Source organism: Dufourea novaeangliae, unplaced genomic scaffold, assembly GCF_001272555.1.
Source record: "Dufourea novaeangliae isolate 0120121106 unplaced genomic scaffold, ASM127255v1 scaffold118, whole genome shotgun sequence".
Lineage (NCBI taxonomy): Eukaryota > Metazoa > Arthropoda > Insecta > Hymenoptera > Halictidae > Dufourea > Dufourea novaeangliae.
The window spans coordinates 3169521-3188258 of NW_015374006.1; the positions used below are offsets into that span (position 1 = coordinate 3169521).

At 41.1% G+C, this 18738-nt stretch overlaps 1 protein-coding gene across 1 annotated transcript in view; it reads right to left on the minus strand.

Annotated features, from left to right (window-relative positions):
• Positions 1–18738, minus strand: part of LOC107188290 (RNA polymerase II elongation factor Ell) — a 152283-nt gene that overhangs the window by 92584 nt on the left and 40961 nt on the right. Inside the window, exon 2 of the mRNA XM_015576559.1 lies at positions 11790–11837. Coding sequence (XP_015432045.1) covers positions 11790–11837 — 48 coding nt within the window. The remainder of the gene's footprint in view (positions 1–11789; positions 11838–18738) is intronic.

Below are 18738 nucleotides of genomic sequence, written 5' to 3' on the forward strand. Positions count from 1 at the left end.
TTCTCGCTACAGTTTGTCGTGTTTTATTTTATATAACACTAGATCCCAACCGCGATATCACTTGCATAACTTAACTTTACGTTCGATCGCTAAACAGGAAATTACAGGATTAACGGGGTACGAACATGATCCATTACCCAGCGTAAATATCGTATCAGAGTAGGTATAAGATTGTCGATAGCAGAATAAAACGTACAATATTCTATCCGTTTTTCGACCGAACGGAGATAAGAGTCAATTATAAAATAAGATAACATTCCAATATGTACGAGTACACGACCTCAAAATAGCTGTCCAATGGAACACTGTATCGTTACGATTTCTTTAAATGCTTGCATCTGTACAATTGATAAAAACATCTAAAACTTTTTTTCCATTACACTCTATCCTATAAACATTAAGCTAATAATTACAAATTTTTTAACTAGTTTCCGTAACTTTTAGGTTTGTCCATGAATCCAGGTGCCATTTTACATCCCAACGCGAATTCCAGTGATCTATACGCAAAGTTTCCCGGAAAATCGTCGACGTTCCCCGACTCGCATGTCGATCACGAATTTTCCGATTATTCTGTTCCTGGTCCCCTCGTGCAAGGATTTTCCGACACAGCACCAACGATTGTGCTCTCTAGGAACCGAAAAACTTGCGTCCCTCCTGTTAGATCTGCCAATAACGTACCATTTCTGGATAAACGGTCTCTGCGTATGCTAAACCGTGGACACGTAAAAGGCCGCGTCGGTATCGGTGAAATACGTACTTTACGCGAGCAGGAATTATACCTCCAGGAGGGACGTCCGTTCGAGACAAAGATGGAGAACGCCGCGACTGGAGACACGGACGAAGGACCATTTTAAATCTCGTTGAGGAAAGGCCGCGACCTGGGCACGAGCGTTCTTTGAACGGAACATTGGTGCAATATTTTCAGTTTTCGAAAATATGTCGTAACCATATCCTAAAGAATGTGTCAAAATATATTCGAAATAATATGTGAAACCGTGTTCTCAAACAGCAATGGGAAAATTTATTATCTAAAGGGTTTCGAGTAACGAATGAAAGTTAAAAAAAAGCTGCTTCGTCGTTTTTAATCGTTTAAAGTTTTTGGAAATTTCAATTTTTATAATAAAATGATACTTCCTTTTGAATGAGCAGACATTTGGTAAATAATTATTCAAGGTTATTAACTGTTTCTAGCTCAGAATGACGGTTTTAGATACTGCAGCTTTTCACTATGTATCATTCGAATAAATATGCGTCCAAGTCTGTATCTCAAATGAAGGGTAAGAAAACAGAGAAAGTCCATTTTCAATGATTTTATGGTATGTAATGCATTTCGTCGGTGGAAACTACAGAACTGTTACAGTAAAAAGGGTTACAAAAAAGAAATAGTAGTAAAACACCGGTGGACTATAACATTGAAAATTGATTTCCTCGATAAAACACTTTGGTAACACTCCTCGCTTTTCCCCTAGCCTTTCAAATATTAGTGGCTATCGCTCAACGATTCTTATACAAAAATGTCTCCAAACATTGAAATTTCTCCGCCCCCAACGAAAACGGTACACCTTTCCAAGGTTTTTCCCCCGTTAAGAAAAAAAAAAAAATGGTGACATTCACAGTGTTTTAATCCAATCATGCGTACGACGATAGGCCTGCGAACTGATGTAAGTTCGACTAATCACTTCCAACGATCTCAGATAGTAAAACTGGTTCGAACAAACGAATCAGATGAACAACATCGACCTCTATACGTCATGATAATGTAGAGAGCCCGTTACCAGTCGCCGTTTCAATATTCTATCACAACTTCCGTATAAAATGATTCTTTTTTTATTCCAACACGTACAACTAATTCAACAAGTTCGATCGTTTCTCTATAAATCACTCGTTTACTCGAACACCACTGTTCCAGATCCATTAATCCAGAATGTAAAAGAATGGTCTTGGAGTTCCCGAAAGCGAAAGGAGAGAGAGACAGGACATTCGGCGCAATACTTATTAACGAACTTACGAACAGGGAGAAAAACGGGGACGAAGGACTGGTGTTCGACGAAAGAAAAAAAGAAAGAAAAAAGAAGCTGAACCCGGTATACACACCAGTGGGCGATCGTACCGTCATTGTTACACATGAAACACGCAGGTACACGCGTGCGCGGTGGCTCGCGATATCGTGCAACGGCGGCCAGGTAGAGAACCGGGCGGCATAGATCGGGGACAAGACGCACACACTGGTCGGTTCTCCCCCGGATACGTCAGCCGCGACAAGGACGTCTACTAAATGAGCGAATTATTCTGGTGTAATTGCTGCGCTCCCTGGCGGAACTCGTAACGAAAAGAAGAAAAAAAAAGAGAGAGGGAGAAACAGAAAGAAAGACAGGGAATCAGAGAGAGAGAGAGACAAGAGAAAATGAAAAAGGGTACTACGAACGTGGGGGCCATGCTGTTTTTCTTTGTTCCCCCTCCACCCTCGGGTTGACTTCGTTAAGGATATACATATACCGGGACGGAGAAAAATACCGGGCCACAACCGTGTAATCGTAAACTGGCCAGCGAAATTCGACCGGTTTCGTTGAATACACGGTTGCTTTTTGCAATCCGCCCGAGGAACTCGACGAACCCGCCGCGAGTCGAGTTACTTTACTTTCCTACACGCGTAACAATCGACCGCGTGAAAGTTTAAAACGCACACGCATGTACACGCACACGATTCTCCTCGTCGCGCAACAGGGGACAGACAAAATACATCGCTTTTAGGCGATCTCCTCGTCCCCACCCACCCGACGGTGGATTTAACACTTTCTATGCCCGGCCGAAATACTCCCGTGAATGTTACGCGCTTGCGCAACCTCTCGACCCTGCGCGATTTCACGGGTTCGAGGAACATGGCCGGTGTGACGCCATTAAACCTGATTTTTGTCGTGTCACTGGAATTCTACTGTTACATTCTTTTGTTGGGCAGAACAGTCGAAAATTCTATTCAGTTCCGGAAATTATTATTCGAACAGGTTGACTGGCCACGGTGGGTCGTCTGGAGGCATTAACCCTTTCCACGTGGATTTTTCTAGTTCCCTGTAGATTCTGTCCCTTCGAGAGGGTGGGAGGCAGAGTGCAAGGAACTGAATTCTATGAGGATATAATCGATTTCTAAATGAACGTTTGGTGTATCGTGAATATACTTGGTGGTTAATGTAATAATTAGACTGCGGATTTTTATGCGAAATAAAACTTTATAAAGTAATTCTCGAAGATAAGAACAAAAGTAGGAATTTTTATTTTCTGCTAAGTATGTTATTGAGTTAAGAATAAAATAGAAATGTTGTTGGATTCGATGAAAGTTTTGTTTTTTACTGTATTTCACAGAGGTTTGGAGTTTAGAAATGCATAAAGTCCGCAGTCTAGTAATGATGAAAGTGTTCGTGTAAATGAGTAAATACTTGTATTGTTAACAGCAAATGTGTTTTATCAGGATATTGCCCCGAAAATGAAGACTGTGGCAGTGTTAACGTGTTAAAATAGAAGCTAGACGTTTCACGAATTGTCAAATTAATATTTAAATAAATAATTGTAACAAAATTTCGTAGATAGTACCAAGGTGTTTCCGGATGTAACCGCATTTTTACACTTGATTACGTTCACCAACGGTACCAGAGATGTCGAGTGACTTTTCGAACTTTCGGAAGGACGGAGGCAACGTGTGGATACTACTCGCGAAAAATAATATAATAGTGTCTTTTATTTATCACGGCCACCTCTTTATTCGTCGTACAGTTTCCCTAACGATATAGCCATTCAACGTGAAAGGAATAGTTGGAGGGGGAATCAGATTGCTCGCCGCTTGGACAGCGCTGACGTACCACTATCGGTTTCACTCTAAACTGTTCTAACCTAATATCTACCACCGACCAAACTACAGAACTTACATATTTACACCAGAAACGATTATATAGTAAACAAAAAGTGTATCAAAACCTCGTGAAATTTAACCTCTTCAGGGACGAATTTCATTAAGACCAGAAGAAACATAAATTATTTTATTTCCCAGATGTATTTAAGTAAAATATATATTTATAAATATTAACAACAATCAATTACTAGAGTAGGTACTCTGTTCTATTAAAAAATCTCCTAGTCAATAATTAATTACAATTCTGTAATGATGCTTGAATAAAACGAAAATTAAACGCCCACATACGTGCCAGTACCTATCAAGAGTTAAGGTAAATTATTCCACGAAGAGTCTAGTTTAATAACAATACCCGCTGAAACAAAATAAAAACCACCTCTGCTCGATTAATACAAAGTTCTGAATCAGAATCGTTGGTCCACACGAAGATCCTACCTTGAACAAGGTATCGCGATCGATGATCCACGCATCCTCGGTTACTCGCCTCTTCGGCGGGTCTCCACGGAGCTGTGGCGAAGATCGTGGTGGTGGAAGACGAGAGATAAAAAAAAAAAGAGACGGAGGAGACGGGATTCCCGAAGACGAGGACCGTTCTCCGAGAATAGCGACGCGATAAACCACCGTGCAGAAAGAGGGAATGGTCCTCCGTGAAAAGAACCGGAGGAATCGCGAGGGGTGGGAGGGGGCGGTTCGGAGGTGGAAAAGAGTCGGCTCCTCGGGTGTCGTTTATCGCGGATCGAGAAAATATAGAAGCCGTTAATCCGCAAACGTTCCTGTCAGCCAGCGGAGACAACGGATTAAGCTCAGCGGGTGTGTGTGCGCGCGCGAGCGTACAAACTCCGAGACCGAAGGGAGTCTCTCGACTGGAATCACCTCTCCTACACCGTCAGAAAAATACCCAGATACGAAAGTGGCGACCGTTCAACTTCCTACGAAGCTTCCACAGAGCTCCCCGAAGCCGGGCAAATAGAAATTTCTTCTCGAACGCGTAACAATCCCTCAGCCCCGCTTCACGGCTCCTAAATCGAGTTTCTCGGGGCTGTGAACTCGATTCTTGCTATAGATAATTAATTCTGTCTGGGGGTCGAGGAGGTGTTTAAGGGGCTATGCTAGTGTGACGGTTTCGGAACATCGGACTTTTCTTTTTTGCAATTTGCAACAATTTTTTGAGGAAGAGGAAGGTGTATTTTGAAACTAGTACTGGAAACTTTGATCGCGTTTTTCTCGATACTACTTTTTCTTAAGCGATCGACATGATAACTTAAAAACTAATTGTTCGATTTAGTTCAAACTTGGCATTATCTGTTCATCAGATGTGTCATTCTAGTCCGTACCACGAGTTTTTTGATATATTAAAAATTAGAAATTTTGCCGGTTAAAAAACCAGCCATTTTTATGCAAATAATGTCTGCAGTTTAATTTTAATGCATAGTGATTGTTACACAATGAGCACAGAAGTCTCAATTTACTTATTTTGTTTCAGGTGGGCACGTGAGACCCTCCTATAGCACGAAAATTCGTACAGTGTTGTATCGAAACCGTTTCACCTTATGCAACAGAATATTGTGAATTGATGGACCCCCAAAAACTAAATATATAAATTGAAATTCCGTTGCGAATAAAAAAAAGGTACCGTATTATACAAGGATCACCTGTGTATACAGTATCACCTTCATTCCAGATATTACAAATAAATGTCTACGTAAGTTCTCCACTTCCCTCTCACCTTGTGTAAATTCCAAAGGTACAAGACTCCCATTCTGAAGGTTCAGAATGAACCCACAAACATTAGAAAGTCCACAGAAATCTAGATTAGATCCCCCCTCGTTAGGGAACAAACCGGCATGACCAACTTCTCCGAAAACGAAAAGCGATCGAGTGGTCCGAACAGCTGAATGGCTGACAAGTAAAAGTCTCATCCGGTGGGTTCACGGTTCGATCGAACTATTTTTAGTTTCTAGCCGTGGGGGATCGCAACACCACTTTCTAGAACGGCGTACGACTCTTCTCCAAGGATTCGCTGACTCAATCCGCTTCTAAGAAGGCGTCCTTAGGAAACAATTTTCCAGCCATCGCCGTAGGCGAGAATCGGTCGTCCTGAGTCTGCGCGCAGATCCTTCAACCGTGCGAAAAGGTCAACGCAGCCTCGTCGATCTACGGCCGATCATTCAGAGTGGAAGACGAACAGCCCAGAGTCAAAGGTCAGGATGGAACGCGGTCGTGGTGAACACGGATTAAACGGAATCGGTTGTGTCGAATGAAGCTTTAACCCTTTAACCTCTTCAGGGACAAATTATTAAGACTTTCAGCTGCATCTATTTAAAATACATTTCTGGACCCCAGAGCCAGAGGCTTTCCGATGCTACAAATTATTTTGTTCTAAGTCGTTTAGATTTTTTTCTATAATAGTATAAAAATAATATTAAGTTCGTATCTTGTCCGAAGCCAAAGTTAATGTAAGTAACAATTGTTTCTCGTTGAATTCTTACAGAACGGTTCCAAAGCTCGAAGGTTTTTGCACCTTCGATTTTCACTTCTCTAATGTTTGAAAACTGTGCCTTAATACAGGCCCTAGGGTCCAGATTTGTGAATATTAAGGAGAATCATTTGGTAGGTTATCCTTTTTTTTTTGTTACGGAATTCCCGAGTAGGTGTTTATTCGCAATAAAGTAATTCATTGTATCTTTAGAATCATGCTTGAATGAAAGAAAAACTAACAGTATCCCCCAGGAGGTTAGGATTTGAAAAATATGCTTCTCTAGTGTGATAGACGAGTTAGCTCGTCGCGTAAACATGCGTTACGTATAAGGTAACACGTGCAGAGTGTTTTTAGTGAACGAACTCTCCGGTTAAAAGGTTAATAAAGCGAAGCCTCTGGATGGGAGACGGGGGGTGTTCCTTTCCCCTCGCAACAGGTGATACTGGAATCGAAACGAGCCCCGTTCCATCGGATAATTGCGCTCGAGCGGTGCTAATCGTGATTTTTTTTCCGTACCGTTCGAGGAACTCGTTGACCATCGTCGTCCTCGATTTAAATGCAATTCGAGGAACGCAGCTCATCGCCTATCTCAGTTGCGATCCAGCGAAGATCTTTCGATCGTAAACACCTCTGCAGGCACGGTTACAGATGAATAAGGACGATCTTGGTGGACTTGCAATCGACCATAAGTGTCACGTAATTTGTACTTATACAGATATCAGGATATGATTCAATGTTGGAACCTTTAAGCAAAACGAATATAGGAACGATACCCAAAGAAAGATCGAAGAAAGGTTTATTGAGAGAGTCCACTGATATGTCATCGTATCGTTGATAAAAATTTGATTAATAACAGATAAGAGCTGGAAAACTGTTGCGATTAACAAAGTCCTCGGATAAGATAACTCGAAGATAGCCATGCTACCGCAATTTATTAACGATTGGACGATTCCAAAATTCACAAACAGGTGAACGAAACAATGTAAAATCGATTTATTTACGCAACTTCAACGGTAGCAACTGGCTTCAGGGACTCTGGTTACGCACCGAACGCGTCGGAGACTTTCCCTGAACCGTTCGATCGCTCGAAACGAAACAGCGCGTTTAAACCACCAGACACACACGACCACGCCCGAAAAAAAAAAGGAAGAGGTCGATCACCTTCTTTCACCATCCACCGAAAACAGATTTCGAGACCGTGATCTAACGTGACGCGCGGGAAAGGTGCAGCCTCTTTGTGTACACGGTCCTCGGCGACGTCTGGGCAAGGCCACTTTTTCGCCTCTGCATAAATAATCACTGCCTAACGCTGGAACACGTTTTTCGAAATAGGCGGCCGGACGAAAGCACGCCGACAGGCCGATCGTAAAAAGAAGTTTCTTGGACGACGGGAGTTGGGGATCAAAGGACGATTACGTGACGATATTTTTGGTGATGCTGGCTGGAGGTTTTACGTGTAGTAGATAAAGGTAATTTGAAGCTAAATATCACCCAACTGCTGGCGTCTCTTAAAAGATTTATAGATGGAGTACACTGTAGTTCAAAGAACCTAGGCAGAATAATAATAAATTCTAAATAGAGATTTCTAATACAAAGAACATGATATTGGCTTGAGTTAGATCGGTTCTGGTTTGATAAAAGTTTAGATACCTATGGTTGAGTATTGAGTCGTATTGGTTTGAGGTTTCGTGAGTATAATTTAGAGCAAAACCACCCGAATTCTTGACTAGCAGAAGAAAAAAGATAACTTGACCTCTAATAGAATAATCAAAAATTCTATTTAGATTAAGTTTTTGATACGCTGAAGATGGGCTTGAGAGTGGTACAGGGTTGAAATTTTGTATCTTGTCTAATACAAAATCTGAATAATATCACTAGTATCGGGATCAACGCCGAAAACCTTGGACACTATAGGAAGTCTTTGAAATTTTCAATACGTCAGGAGACTAGCAATAAGCGACCGTGTGGTCACGATAATAAAAAATGCTCGTGCAAAATCGCAAATAACGGAAACGACGGGGATAATGGAAGGCTGTGAATCTTGTATCTCACAGCTAGAATCAATATCCTGTAAGATAACCGCTGCATCAGTCTTGATGAATTGATTTCCAGCTTCAATTAATATTGCGGTACACCAAGCCACGGCGAAAGATAGCGTCAGAAGATAAGCGGAATCGCGGGGACGGGTAATGAGAGAAGAAATAAAATATCTGTCGACATATTCCGTTCCACGTCGAGTCGAAGCCTCGAGGAGAGGATTTTGCAACGATCCGGTTAAACGTGGAATTTCCTATCAGCGTCAGACGCGTGCGTCTGAATCGCCACTGAAGCAGACGTTGCACGTCGAAAAGAATTGAACGAAACGAGAAAAGAAACGGAAAAAGAAAAATCTTTTTGGTGTCTTGTACAGAAAATATTTTTAGACTATTTAACATATTTCTTTTTAGTATTCTCTTTATAAACAATGTGTTGTTCGTGATAAATAATTGACTAGTAGTCACAGTAACGCTATTTTTCTAATGTTTCGATGTCATTTAACCCCTTGTCTTACAACATCGAGTCAGGCACGTAATAACGATTTTAAACTGAATTTAGTAAACATGTATATTATTTGTTTATAAATACTGTTCCGTTGGTATTAAAATTTAAGGTTTCGAATAAATGTAACACTTGCCATAAGAATAGAATTCCAATTGTGTCTGGGAAGATAATAACGATAAAGTAATTCTTGAGAGTGAAGTCGTACAAGAAATCGTATGGCAAGAGGTTCGGAATGTTTCATATCGGTAAAAAAATGTTCCAGATATTGTCACTCAAGTGACAAAGTAGGCGTCTACTATAGTGAACGATTCCACCTTTATTCTTGATTCCGTCAAACCGAAAATCGAACATACCAGTTCGGCCTCGAAATCCGATTTTTGCAGGGGCCCAAGCTTTCGAAAAATCGATCGCGACTCCACGGTTTCGCCCCAAGGACCACCGTTTCTGCGACGAAGAAACGGTACGAAATGCTCGCCAGTCGACGAACGGGAGAGAAAATTGTGTATAACCTTGCTCGAACGACCTCGATCGCCTTCGCTGTAGTAGAAACCTTCGGTCGCGACGTGATCGCCACGTCTACGGGCAGGCGCAGTATGTATCGCCGTCGTCGATCCCTCCGATCCCGACACGAAAAAGATCTCTTTCGCGTGTAACACGAGACACGATGCGTGTATATACGTATCTGGTCGCAAATCGTGCCATGTGACGTCGATGACGCGCCGTCACCTCTCACTCTCGATCCTTTTCCCGACGCGTCCTCAGAACATTTCACTTGGTCACCGTCGTGTCCTCCATCCTTGTGGCAACCCTTCACCTTTTTCTTACTGGCGTGGGCATTCACCGATCGACCACTAGATCCGTGAAGAAAAACAATCTTTATGAATTGCAAGATTTGTCAGGGTCTTTTTATCCTTTGGAATTTCTTGGGAGATATTTCTTGAGTATTCCTGAAGTATTTCTTGAGGATTTATTTTAGTCGATTAATGCATGTGGTGGAGATTCACAGAGATTGATCGTTGGGTCTCAGGATCCGTAGGTAAAGCGATTTTTATGAATTTAGATTTGTCGGGAATTTTACCCATTGGAATTTTTTTTATTTCGTGTTAATGAGGATTGAATTTTAGCTCTTGATAAATGAAAACATATCGCGTCGCCTGTATTTCACAGTAATCCAAAAACGAATAAGAAAAATAATCAACCATTGGAAGCATAAAAAATTGATTCAAGATTATCACGAAAGTTGAATTTTCGTTTCAAATGAAGACGATCATCAAGGATTATTGTATCACAGTAATCCAAAAACGAATAAGAAAAATAATCAACCATTAGAAGCATAAAAAATTGATTCAAGATTATCACGATAGCTGAATTTTCGTTTCAAACGAAGACGATCATCGGGGATTATTGCAGTGTGTTTCGTAATCAATTAAATGCTCGTTATCAATTCCTCGCCGCGAAAGAATTACTCAGCGAAGCGAATATACGAGGCTAACGTTGCATCACACACGGAAGCCTCTTGGCCAGTTTACACTTTCGAGTTCCACGCGGGACGAGTAACGAGGTTTCCATAACAAATCGTGAAGGCATCCCCGCAACAAAATGCGAACAGAAAACTTCCGAGAAAACCTAACTCCGCCTGGCTGGTGTCCCGACGTCACACATAAACACACACACACACACACACACACACACATCGTGCGTTCGCTAAACGGTAATTCACGGAAAACGTTGGACGTGAACTCACGTGACGGTCAGTTGGCGATCACCGAGGCTGATTTTTTGTTCTTCATTCGATGGAATTACCGAGGTGTTTTTCGGAATCCTGATGGTTCGCAGAAATAACACGCGGAGGAATCGGTCAGGTCGAGGTTCTCGTGAAATTTTCCGTTTGACGGCGGGGAAATGTATGTGGTGTACGCTCAAGATGAATGGTTTAGGGTATAAATACACTTTTAGGAAGGTCTTCGGCTCGTTTCATTGGAAAAGCATAATTAGAAGAATATAAATGGAACTTTTAGCAGAACATATCAGTGGATTACCAGAAATGTTTTTAATCTTCACGCGCATAATGTTTGTATCTCTTTAATTATTGTTCAGTATATACTGCGAATTTAGGGAATTACTTGTTTTTCAATGAGTTTCGGTTTTGGAGGTTATAGTCACGGTTTTAGGTTAATTGCTCAGACAGACTCTAACGCTAAATTCTTGAGAGCTTTTCTGGCAGCTAGACTGTAGATTTTATGGATTTGTGAAGAAAACGCGACAAAATCGAAAGATTCATAAGATACATAATACAAATATAATACATAATATAAATAATAAAAATATTTCATTCCTGTTGTCTTTATACTAATTTTTCGAACAGTGGATTCGCATAATATCTACAGTCTAGTATCAATTAACACGTCGATATCGTGAAGCAATGTGACATGTTTAGAAACAATTCAGATAGAAGTGAAAAATGAGTTGTTTAAACTAAACTCACGGGTATTTCAAAATTCTAGCAAAATGAAGTGTTCAGTTAAAGATACCGACACCCCCTATTTACGACACCAACCAACTATCGCTTCAACATGTAAATGACCAAAGATAACGTTCCTAAATGAATTAATAATCCTGTTTAAGGGGACAGTCATTTCTTACGTGGAAACGGAAACGACAAAGATATTTCGTTATCTGTGTAGGGGAGAAGAAAGAATTACCCGGTTCTTATTTACGTCACTAATTACGAGTAAACTGGTTGTCGCCTAAGCTCTTATAATCGTTGGCACATCGTCTACGAGTATTCACAATTCAAACGCACGCAATACATGTCGCGCGAGCGTCCCAACGTGAATGTATAAACGATAGAAAGTGATTGCCACTTACCCCTTCGTTTCCTAGGAACTGTATAGTAGGGTTCTGGCTGGTTTTGTTCTGTAACAGAAAGAAGAAATTTCGAATTAGTTACACTAATCGCTATTAAAATGAGTTCACGATTGAAAAATTCACTACAACGTAAAATACTACAAAATATATCAAATCCTTAAATTGAGGATTGACTGTACAACGCAAGCGTCATTCTTTTCTCACTTTTTTCCGCAGGCATAAAGATCATTTTTATTCCGTTCTGTCAAACTTAAAATTGAAATCGTACATCTACCGAATTAATTAGACTTTGCCCCATCAGGTACCTTTAGAATATTCTGTATCCTGAATACGTCGAAAAGAAAATCCACCTAAAAGCAGGTTGAAGATTCTTTTTTAACCGAAGCAATCTAAGTTGTATATAAAAGAGGAAGAAATTGTATCAAAACTAGATGAAGATAAGAATATAATGTTAATGGAAAAATAGAGATTGCAATTGCGCCCTCAGAACGTAACGAACATTCCAACGAACCAATATAATATCAATAACAATCCAACGAAAAGATTATCGACGATTAACAAGCACGATCTACAACATCGTCGAACCGTGTATCCTCGAGAAAAAAAAAACATTCGATAATTTCCAGGCGTGTTTCGAACGGTTCCAGAGAAAAGGCCTGGTTAACGATACCAAGTTAACGAGAAGAAATCGCCGAGTGACCGCGTATTTGCATAACACGCGTTGGCACTCTCTAGCCGCAGCTGAAAATTCAGGTCTCATTCGGCCCGGGGAAAAGGAAACATTCTCGCGCTTTCCACGCGCATGCTTGCACCTGAGGATCCTCTCGGGTACGTGTCCTATCGGCGCCGTGGTATCGATACGCGCGTGTAACTCGAAGATAACGAGCATACGAGCAGAGTTCGTAAACAATTAAATTACATTCGGGGGAATATTTGTATGTTATTATTTGTGGAAAATCTTTGTAAAATTAGTGGAGAGAATCTACGGTCTAATGATTATTAACACGTTAACTGTCATAATTTTTTTTTACTATTAGGTCGACGGCATGACGGAATGAATTTGTTCAATTTTTTTACGTATAAATTCCTTTGAATTATTGTTCTGTGATTAATTACATTCGCAAGATTGTAAATTCCACCGTTTTAACGTTAAATGTTTTTTCGTAAAATTTAATGCTCTTTTATGCGCAGAAATGCATAATTGACTACAATGGCGGCGAGACGATTGGACCGCCATGATCCTTTCGGTTTCCTAGTATGGTAACAACGTTTCTTGTGAAGTGATGCTCGATTAAAGGAGTACAGAGCCTTCTAACGTCGAGTGGAATGTATGTATGTCTTTCCGTGATGCAATCTTAAATGCATTTATGTTCTTATAGGAAGTTTCAGGTCTCGTTTGAAACACAGAATCAACCGTTGATTGTATTACGTAACATTTTGGGTCGTACACTTCGAAATCTTGAAATATTACACTTGCCTAAAACGAAAGAAACAGTTTGTCGGAGTGATCGTCTTTTAGAAATCACTACTGTTAATTAGACGAACAATTAACAGTCGTACGATCACTGTTGCAAAACAATTTTCTGGACGTGAACATCGTCTCGATCGAAACGAACAATTCGATGAAAGAAATTCCATCATCCTTCACTGAAGATTATCTTACGACTAAATTTAGGTGGTACAGTCAAGTGACTCACGATTTTGCGTGCGCACTATACACGGGCACGATCGTTTGAAAAGGGAAAGTCGCAGGTAAAAGCTTCGTGTACCTTTGATCGCGGAGCACGACGAACGAGGTTCGTAAACAAAAGAAAAAAAACGAGATGTTCCGCGATCGATGATATCACCGATGATCGATGGCGCTCGGGGCGGTGATTGTAGAGACAGAGAAAATTGACCCTTTCACCATCGATGGGACAGTACATCCGAGGAACAGTTTAGTATCCACCGATGGATCTTGAACAACTTGCGACAAGAATTCACCGGATACAATAGCGATAAACTGGTGGGAAATAAATGGTCATTTCAACACACCAAAAGGATACCAATACTACACGTCCATTTGAGGAGTTCACAATTGTGCGTGTCTAGATTGAAAATTTTCACTCCCAACACCGTGTACACTGATAAATTTGACTCCCAAGAGTGTAACTTGCGAATACAGTAAATCATCGATGAATGTTAAAGACTCCTAGATACTAAGAGTTCTGACGTCACACCCACCACTGGGAATGGAAGGTCCCTCGTGGATTTAGTCAAACGCCCAGTAGTGGGGACGACGTTTGAACACTCGGTGCCAAGGAGCCTTCGAACAGTCACCGATAATTTTCTCTACTTTGAAATGGAGAAGGAATAAGGTTAACCTTTGTCGCCTTTGCTTATAATTTCAAAATACATGGAACTTCTTTCGTTGTTTTTATAATGTTAATAAACGCTAGAGTTTAGATTCCTGTAAGTGTCAATTATTATACTATCGACCTTCTCTCTCTAACAGTAATTAATAAATTGCAGCACGCGTGATGGACAGTTGAACAAGCGAAAATCGCATCCGGTGTTGCAGCACGAGCGGATCTCCTCGTGTAGTCTCGGTCCATCTCCTTCAAAACCAATATAACTGATGGCGCCGCTGTTAAATCTTATTGCAATCCGAGGGCTCCTCCTCAGGCGCCACTGTCAAAATGCATGCGCATCCATTGACGTGTGTCCGAGAACACTTTGGTGTTTCTGGTCGGTGACGCAATTTAACAAGATTTAAAAGCAGGACTCGAGACCACTCCCGAGACAGAAAACCGAGCAGTCGACCGAACGGAATAGAGGACGATCTGGAGATGGGAGGAGAGGCAGTAAAATGACCAAATAAATTAATGACGCAAAAGGCGACCCCGTGGTCCCGCTCCATTAAATGCTTCAACGTGAAACGCGAGCTTCGGAGGCAGCTAGAACTGTGCTCGATCGAGTAGATCTTGAGTTGAAATTTTATCAGCTTAGAAAATGACAGAATAACGTTTAGAGCAAGTAGGTGGAATGAAAATGGTGGAATAGGAAATTATCGATTCATTAACCCCTTGATTTATAACACAGATCACACTCGTGGGGACGATTTCGAAATTAATTCGATAAACTTGTATATTATTCGTTTTCAACAAGTCAAACTGGAATAATATTGTCACTGGATATTGATATGTAACTTTTGGAGTGAATGCACACTTGCAATCGGTATAAGAATTCCTTTGGTTCGTGGTGAATTGTTAATGGTAAAGTGATTCTGAGGACCGCGGTCGTCACGAAATTCGGGAGGCAAGGGGTTGAATATTTAAGGGTAATAGTTTCATAATTTGACTACCGTGGGAATAATACTCGATTGTTAAAGTGTATGCTTTTTTCGATCAGAGTAATAAAATGAAATTTGCACGAAAAGAGAAATGTTACGTTTCCTAGAATCTATTCGTTTGTTTAATTAAATTTTAGTGTTAAAGGCGATTTCTACCGATTTCCGTTCCATATTGCATGTTTTGCAAAAAAAATGAATATTTCAGACAACTTTATAATTGTATCCCTACATGTATCTCATAATTGTAGTACCCATACGGTGTTTCTTTGAAGAGGAAGACTACAACGATTTGGTCGGAAGGCACCGGGCATACTTTCACTAACGCCTTTTTATCGGTAGAAGAACGATTATACCCCATTAACACGAATCACGGAGAGGAAGTACTCAAGAGGGTAATAAAAACGCCGGAAAGATAGTACCCGATTTCACGTGGCTCGTTTCCTCATTAAGTTCATTCATATCGTTCCCGATATTCGATTATAAACAAATCACGTCAGTCCAATTAGAGACGTTCATTTTCGCCGCAGAAACGGAAAGCGAACCGAAACATAACGAGGGTTCCATTAACGTTTTCCCTCGGTTATCGGTTCGATCGTTTTACGAAACCGTCTTGATAGAAACGTGGTTACGATTATTCACTTCTCTGAACGGTTAATTGCACCGTTCAGAAAAGAACTTTAAGGTGAAATTATGGTTCAGCATCACGCCGCACTGAAAAACGGTCCTTTTTTGTTGCCGTTGGAATTCTTACGAAATAACTATTGGCGAAGGGATCACAGGCAGCTGTGCAACAAGCACATTGAAATTTATTTTACAGTATAAAAACATTTCCACGTGTAAATATAATTTCACCGAACGCTCTAATAAAAATGTCCATAAATTACCATTTACACACAATCCTGCCACCACCCATAATTTTTCCCGGTCATATAAAGCTCGTTTTCGGGACTTTATTCTCACCCACCTGAAAAACACTTCCAAATAAGAACAAAATGTTTAGGGCTCACTGAAGCGAGCCACGCCTCTGCGACAATTTTCTTTTCACTGGACGCAGAAAACAAGAAGTTCTATTAGCACGAGGACCAGACAAAGCTTCTTCTTTCCGCTGGTCGACGAACGATTCGGCTCGTTTGCTTTCATTCGAAAAGGGGTGGAAGGTTTACCATCCCGCCTGACTAAATTCATTTCGGTCGACCCGTCCGCCCGCGTATATAAAGAGATGCAACAAAGGCGCACGCTTGGTCCGGTCGAAAGGAGGAAGTCCCTGGGACAGCATGAACGTCCTCGAAGAGGTCCTCGCGAGGCCTTCGACCACCCTTTTCCGACCGACAACCTCATTGCCGGGTCAATAACTCTTCGCCCCCTTGCGGCGCCACCTTTTATTTTACTCGCCTTTCCTTCCCCCTACAGGGCGTTTTAAGGGCGACGATCCGAACAATGGATTATAGCGACGTTCAGACAAGAAGAAAAATATTAGTAAATATACATCGTCATTTTCTGAATTATTACTCTTGAAGAAAAGCATTATGGGAGAATCATGCTCATGAACGACGTAAGGGTTTTTTTTATGTAGAATAATGTGGTGCTAACAAATTGTCCAAAATATAATTTGTTCATAAAAAAAATTTCGGATCGAAACTATGATGGGTGGTTTCACTCCTTAAAGTCGAGGTCTCAGCCGATAAAAAAAAATACGTATCCCTTATTTTTGACTGCTCAACAGTTTTTAAACTTTCCTTGTTAGTTAAATTGTATTTCCAATACTTGAAATTATTCTTAATTTCCTGACACCAACCCAACCCTTACAGCCCTTAGTATCCGTACGAAATAAATGTCGAGTCGATTTTCCTGCTATTGCGTTAAAAAGAATTAAGGGAAACAAAAGATTCCGGGCGTCGACCCTATGAACGCCCTGTACGTTCCTCCCCCGGGTCTCTATTCGATCAACGACTTCGTCGCCCCCTGCATATCATGGATTTCTCTGGTCACCCTCTTGTCCCCGTCGAAATTGAATCTCCGGCCCCGGAGGCACGTGGGTATTACCAATAAATTATCGCGTCTCCTCGAGACGTCCGTCTCTGACTTATCGACCGAGCAAACTACACACCCTCTACCCCTCACGGAGTTGCTCGCGTTCTTGTCGCTGCAGAACCGGGCTAATTGATCCGAATCCGTCGTTCCAACACAGATTATTCAAGATCGTCGACGATCCTTTTCTGTCCCGTGCCTGGGGAGATCCATGAAACGAGGAAATGGAAGGAAATTGAGCGGGGCCAGGAAACGAGAACGTCGTTCGACACCGAACCTAAACGAATAATTCGTGTTTCCAGCGGGCCGGGGGATCAACCGGAGGGGAGATGGTTACACCTGTTGAATTTCGTTTTTAGAACCACTCGATTCACGGCCGATTGATAAATTATTCGACGCCCCGTCGGAGGAACGTGGGACGCGCGCGCATAATTTATCGAAAGGATCGACATTGATCGGATAAGAGACGCTTCACGGGATCCTTTTCCATAATGCAGACAAGCTGGAGGGAAGTTAAAGGATTGTTTCGATTATTCGTTAATGGTTGTATTTCTGTTTCTTTTTGTAACGTTTTGGTTCTTCTCTGTACGGGTATCTACTGCGATAACTTTTCTAGTTATGACGATAAGTTTTTTTTCTATTACATGCTGAAACACCTTGCATCAGGTTAAACCTGAACGATTTATCATCATAGAACGGTTGTGACTAGTCATGTTCGTAAGCAGCGAGAAAAAAAGGATTTGAATAATAACCTCCAATGAAGTTCAACTCATGATCATTGTGTCTTGAGCTGAGGCCACAAGTGCCACGAAACAGTTTGTTATATGTAGTCAGCTGAATAGACATACTACAACTGCTCGCTATGTTTTTACCCTTAGAGCAATTTTTCCTAACCTTTTTTGTATCATGGCCCACCTCAACGCCTTAAAAATCTCGATGCCTCGCTAGTGTAATAGTGAACCAAGTTCTGAAAAATTTTATAGGGTGTTTTAAAAAATAGGCTCCAAGACTTTAGGTGCGTATAGTATCACATTGGGTCCTAAAAACAATCCTTTCGAAGAAAGGACGTATATTTTCAAATTTCTTACAGATATTCCATACGCGTCTTCCTTCCATTTTAATACAAACACTCACATCCGCTGTTCATAGATCGACATAAATATTTAAATACTGCCCCTTGTCCGCTCGTAAGTATAAAGGTAGATTTTAAATCGAAAGGGTTTACATTTCATGACCTATGCTGTCCAGACATTTGTTTACTCCACTAGGTGAGTGCTAATATGCTTCCAGAATCTTAGGCCGTTTTCTCGAACACCTTTACATTATATAAATATTTATTAATTATATAAAATAAATCTATTAAGCATCCGAATGCATCACCTTTCGCAAAAAACTGATTGACACGCAACGCCGTATATTTACGTGTCTAGCAGTCAAAGGGTTAAGAACCGAGTGCCTCGAACTGGTCGGTGGTGAAACCGAAGTGAAGAAAAATGATTGGCGAAAACGCAGGAGCGCTCGTTAACATCGGTCGTGGAACACGTAATGGATTTACGGTTTCCAACGCGCGGCGTCCGTCTAATTCACGGG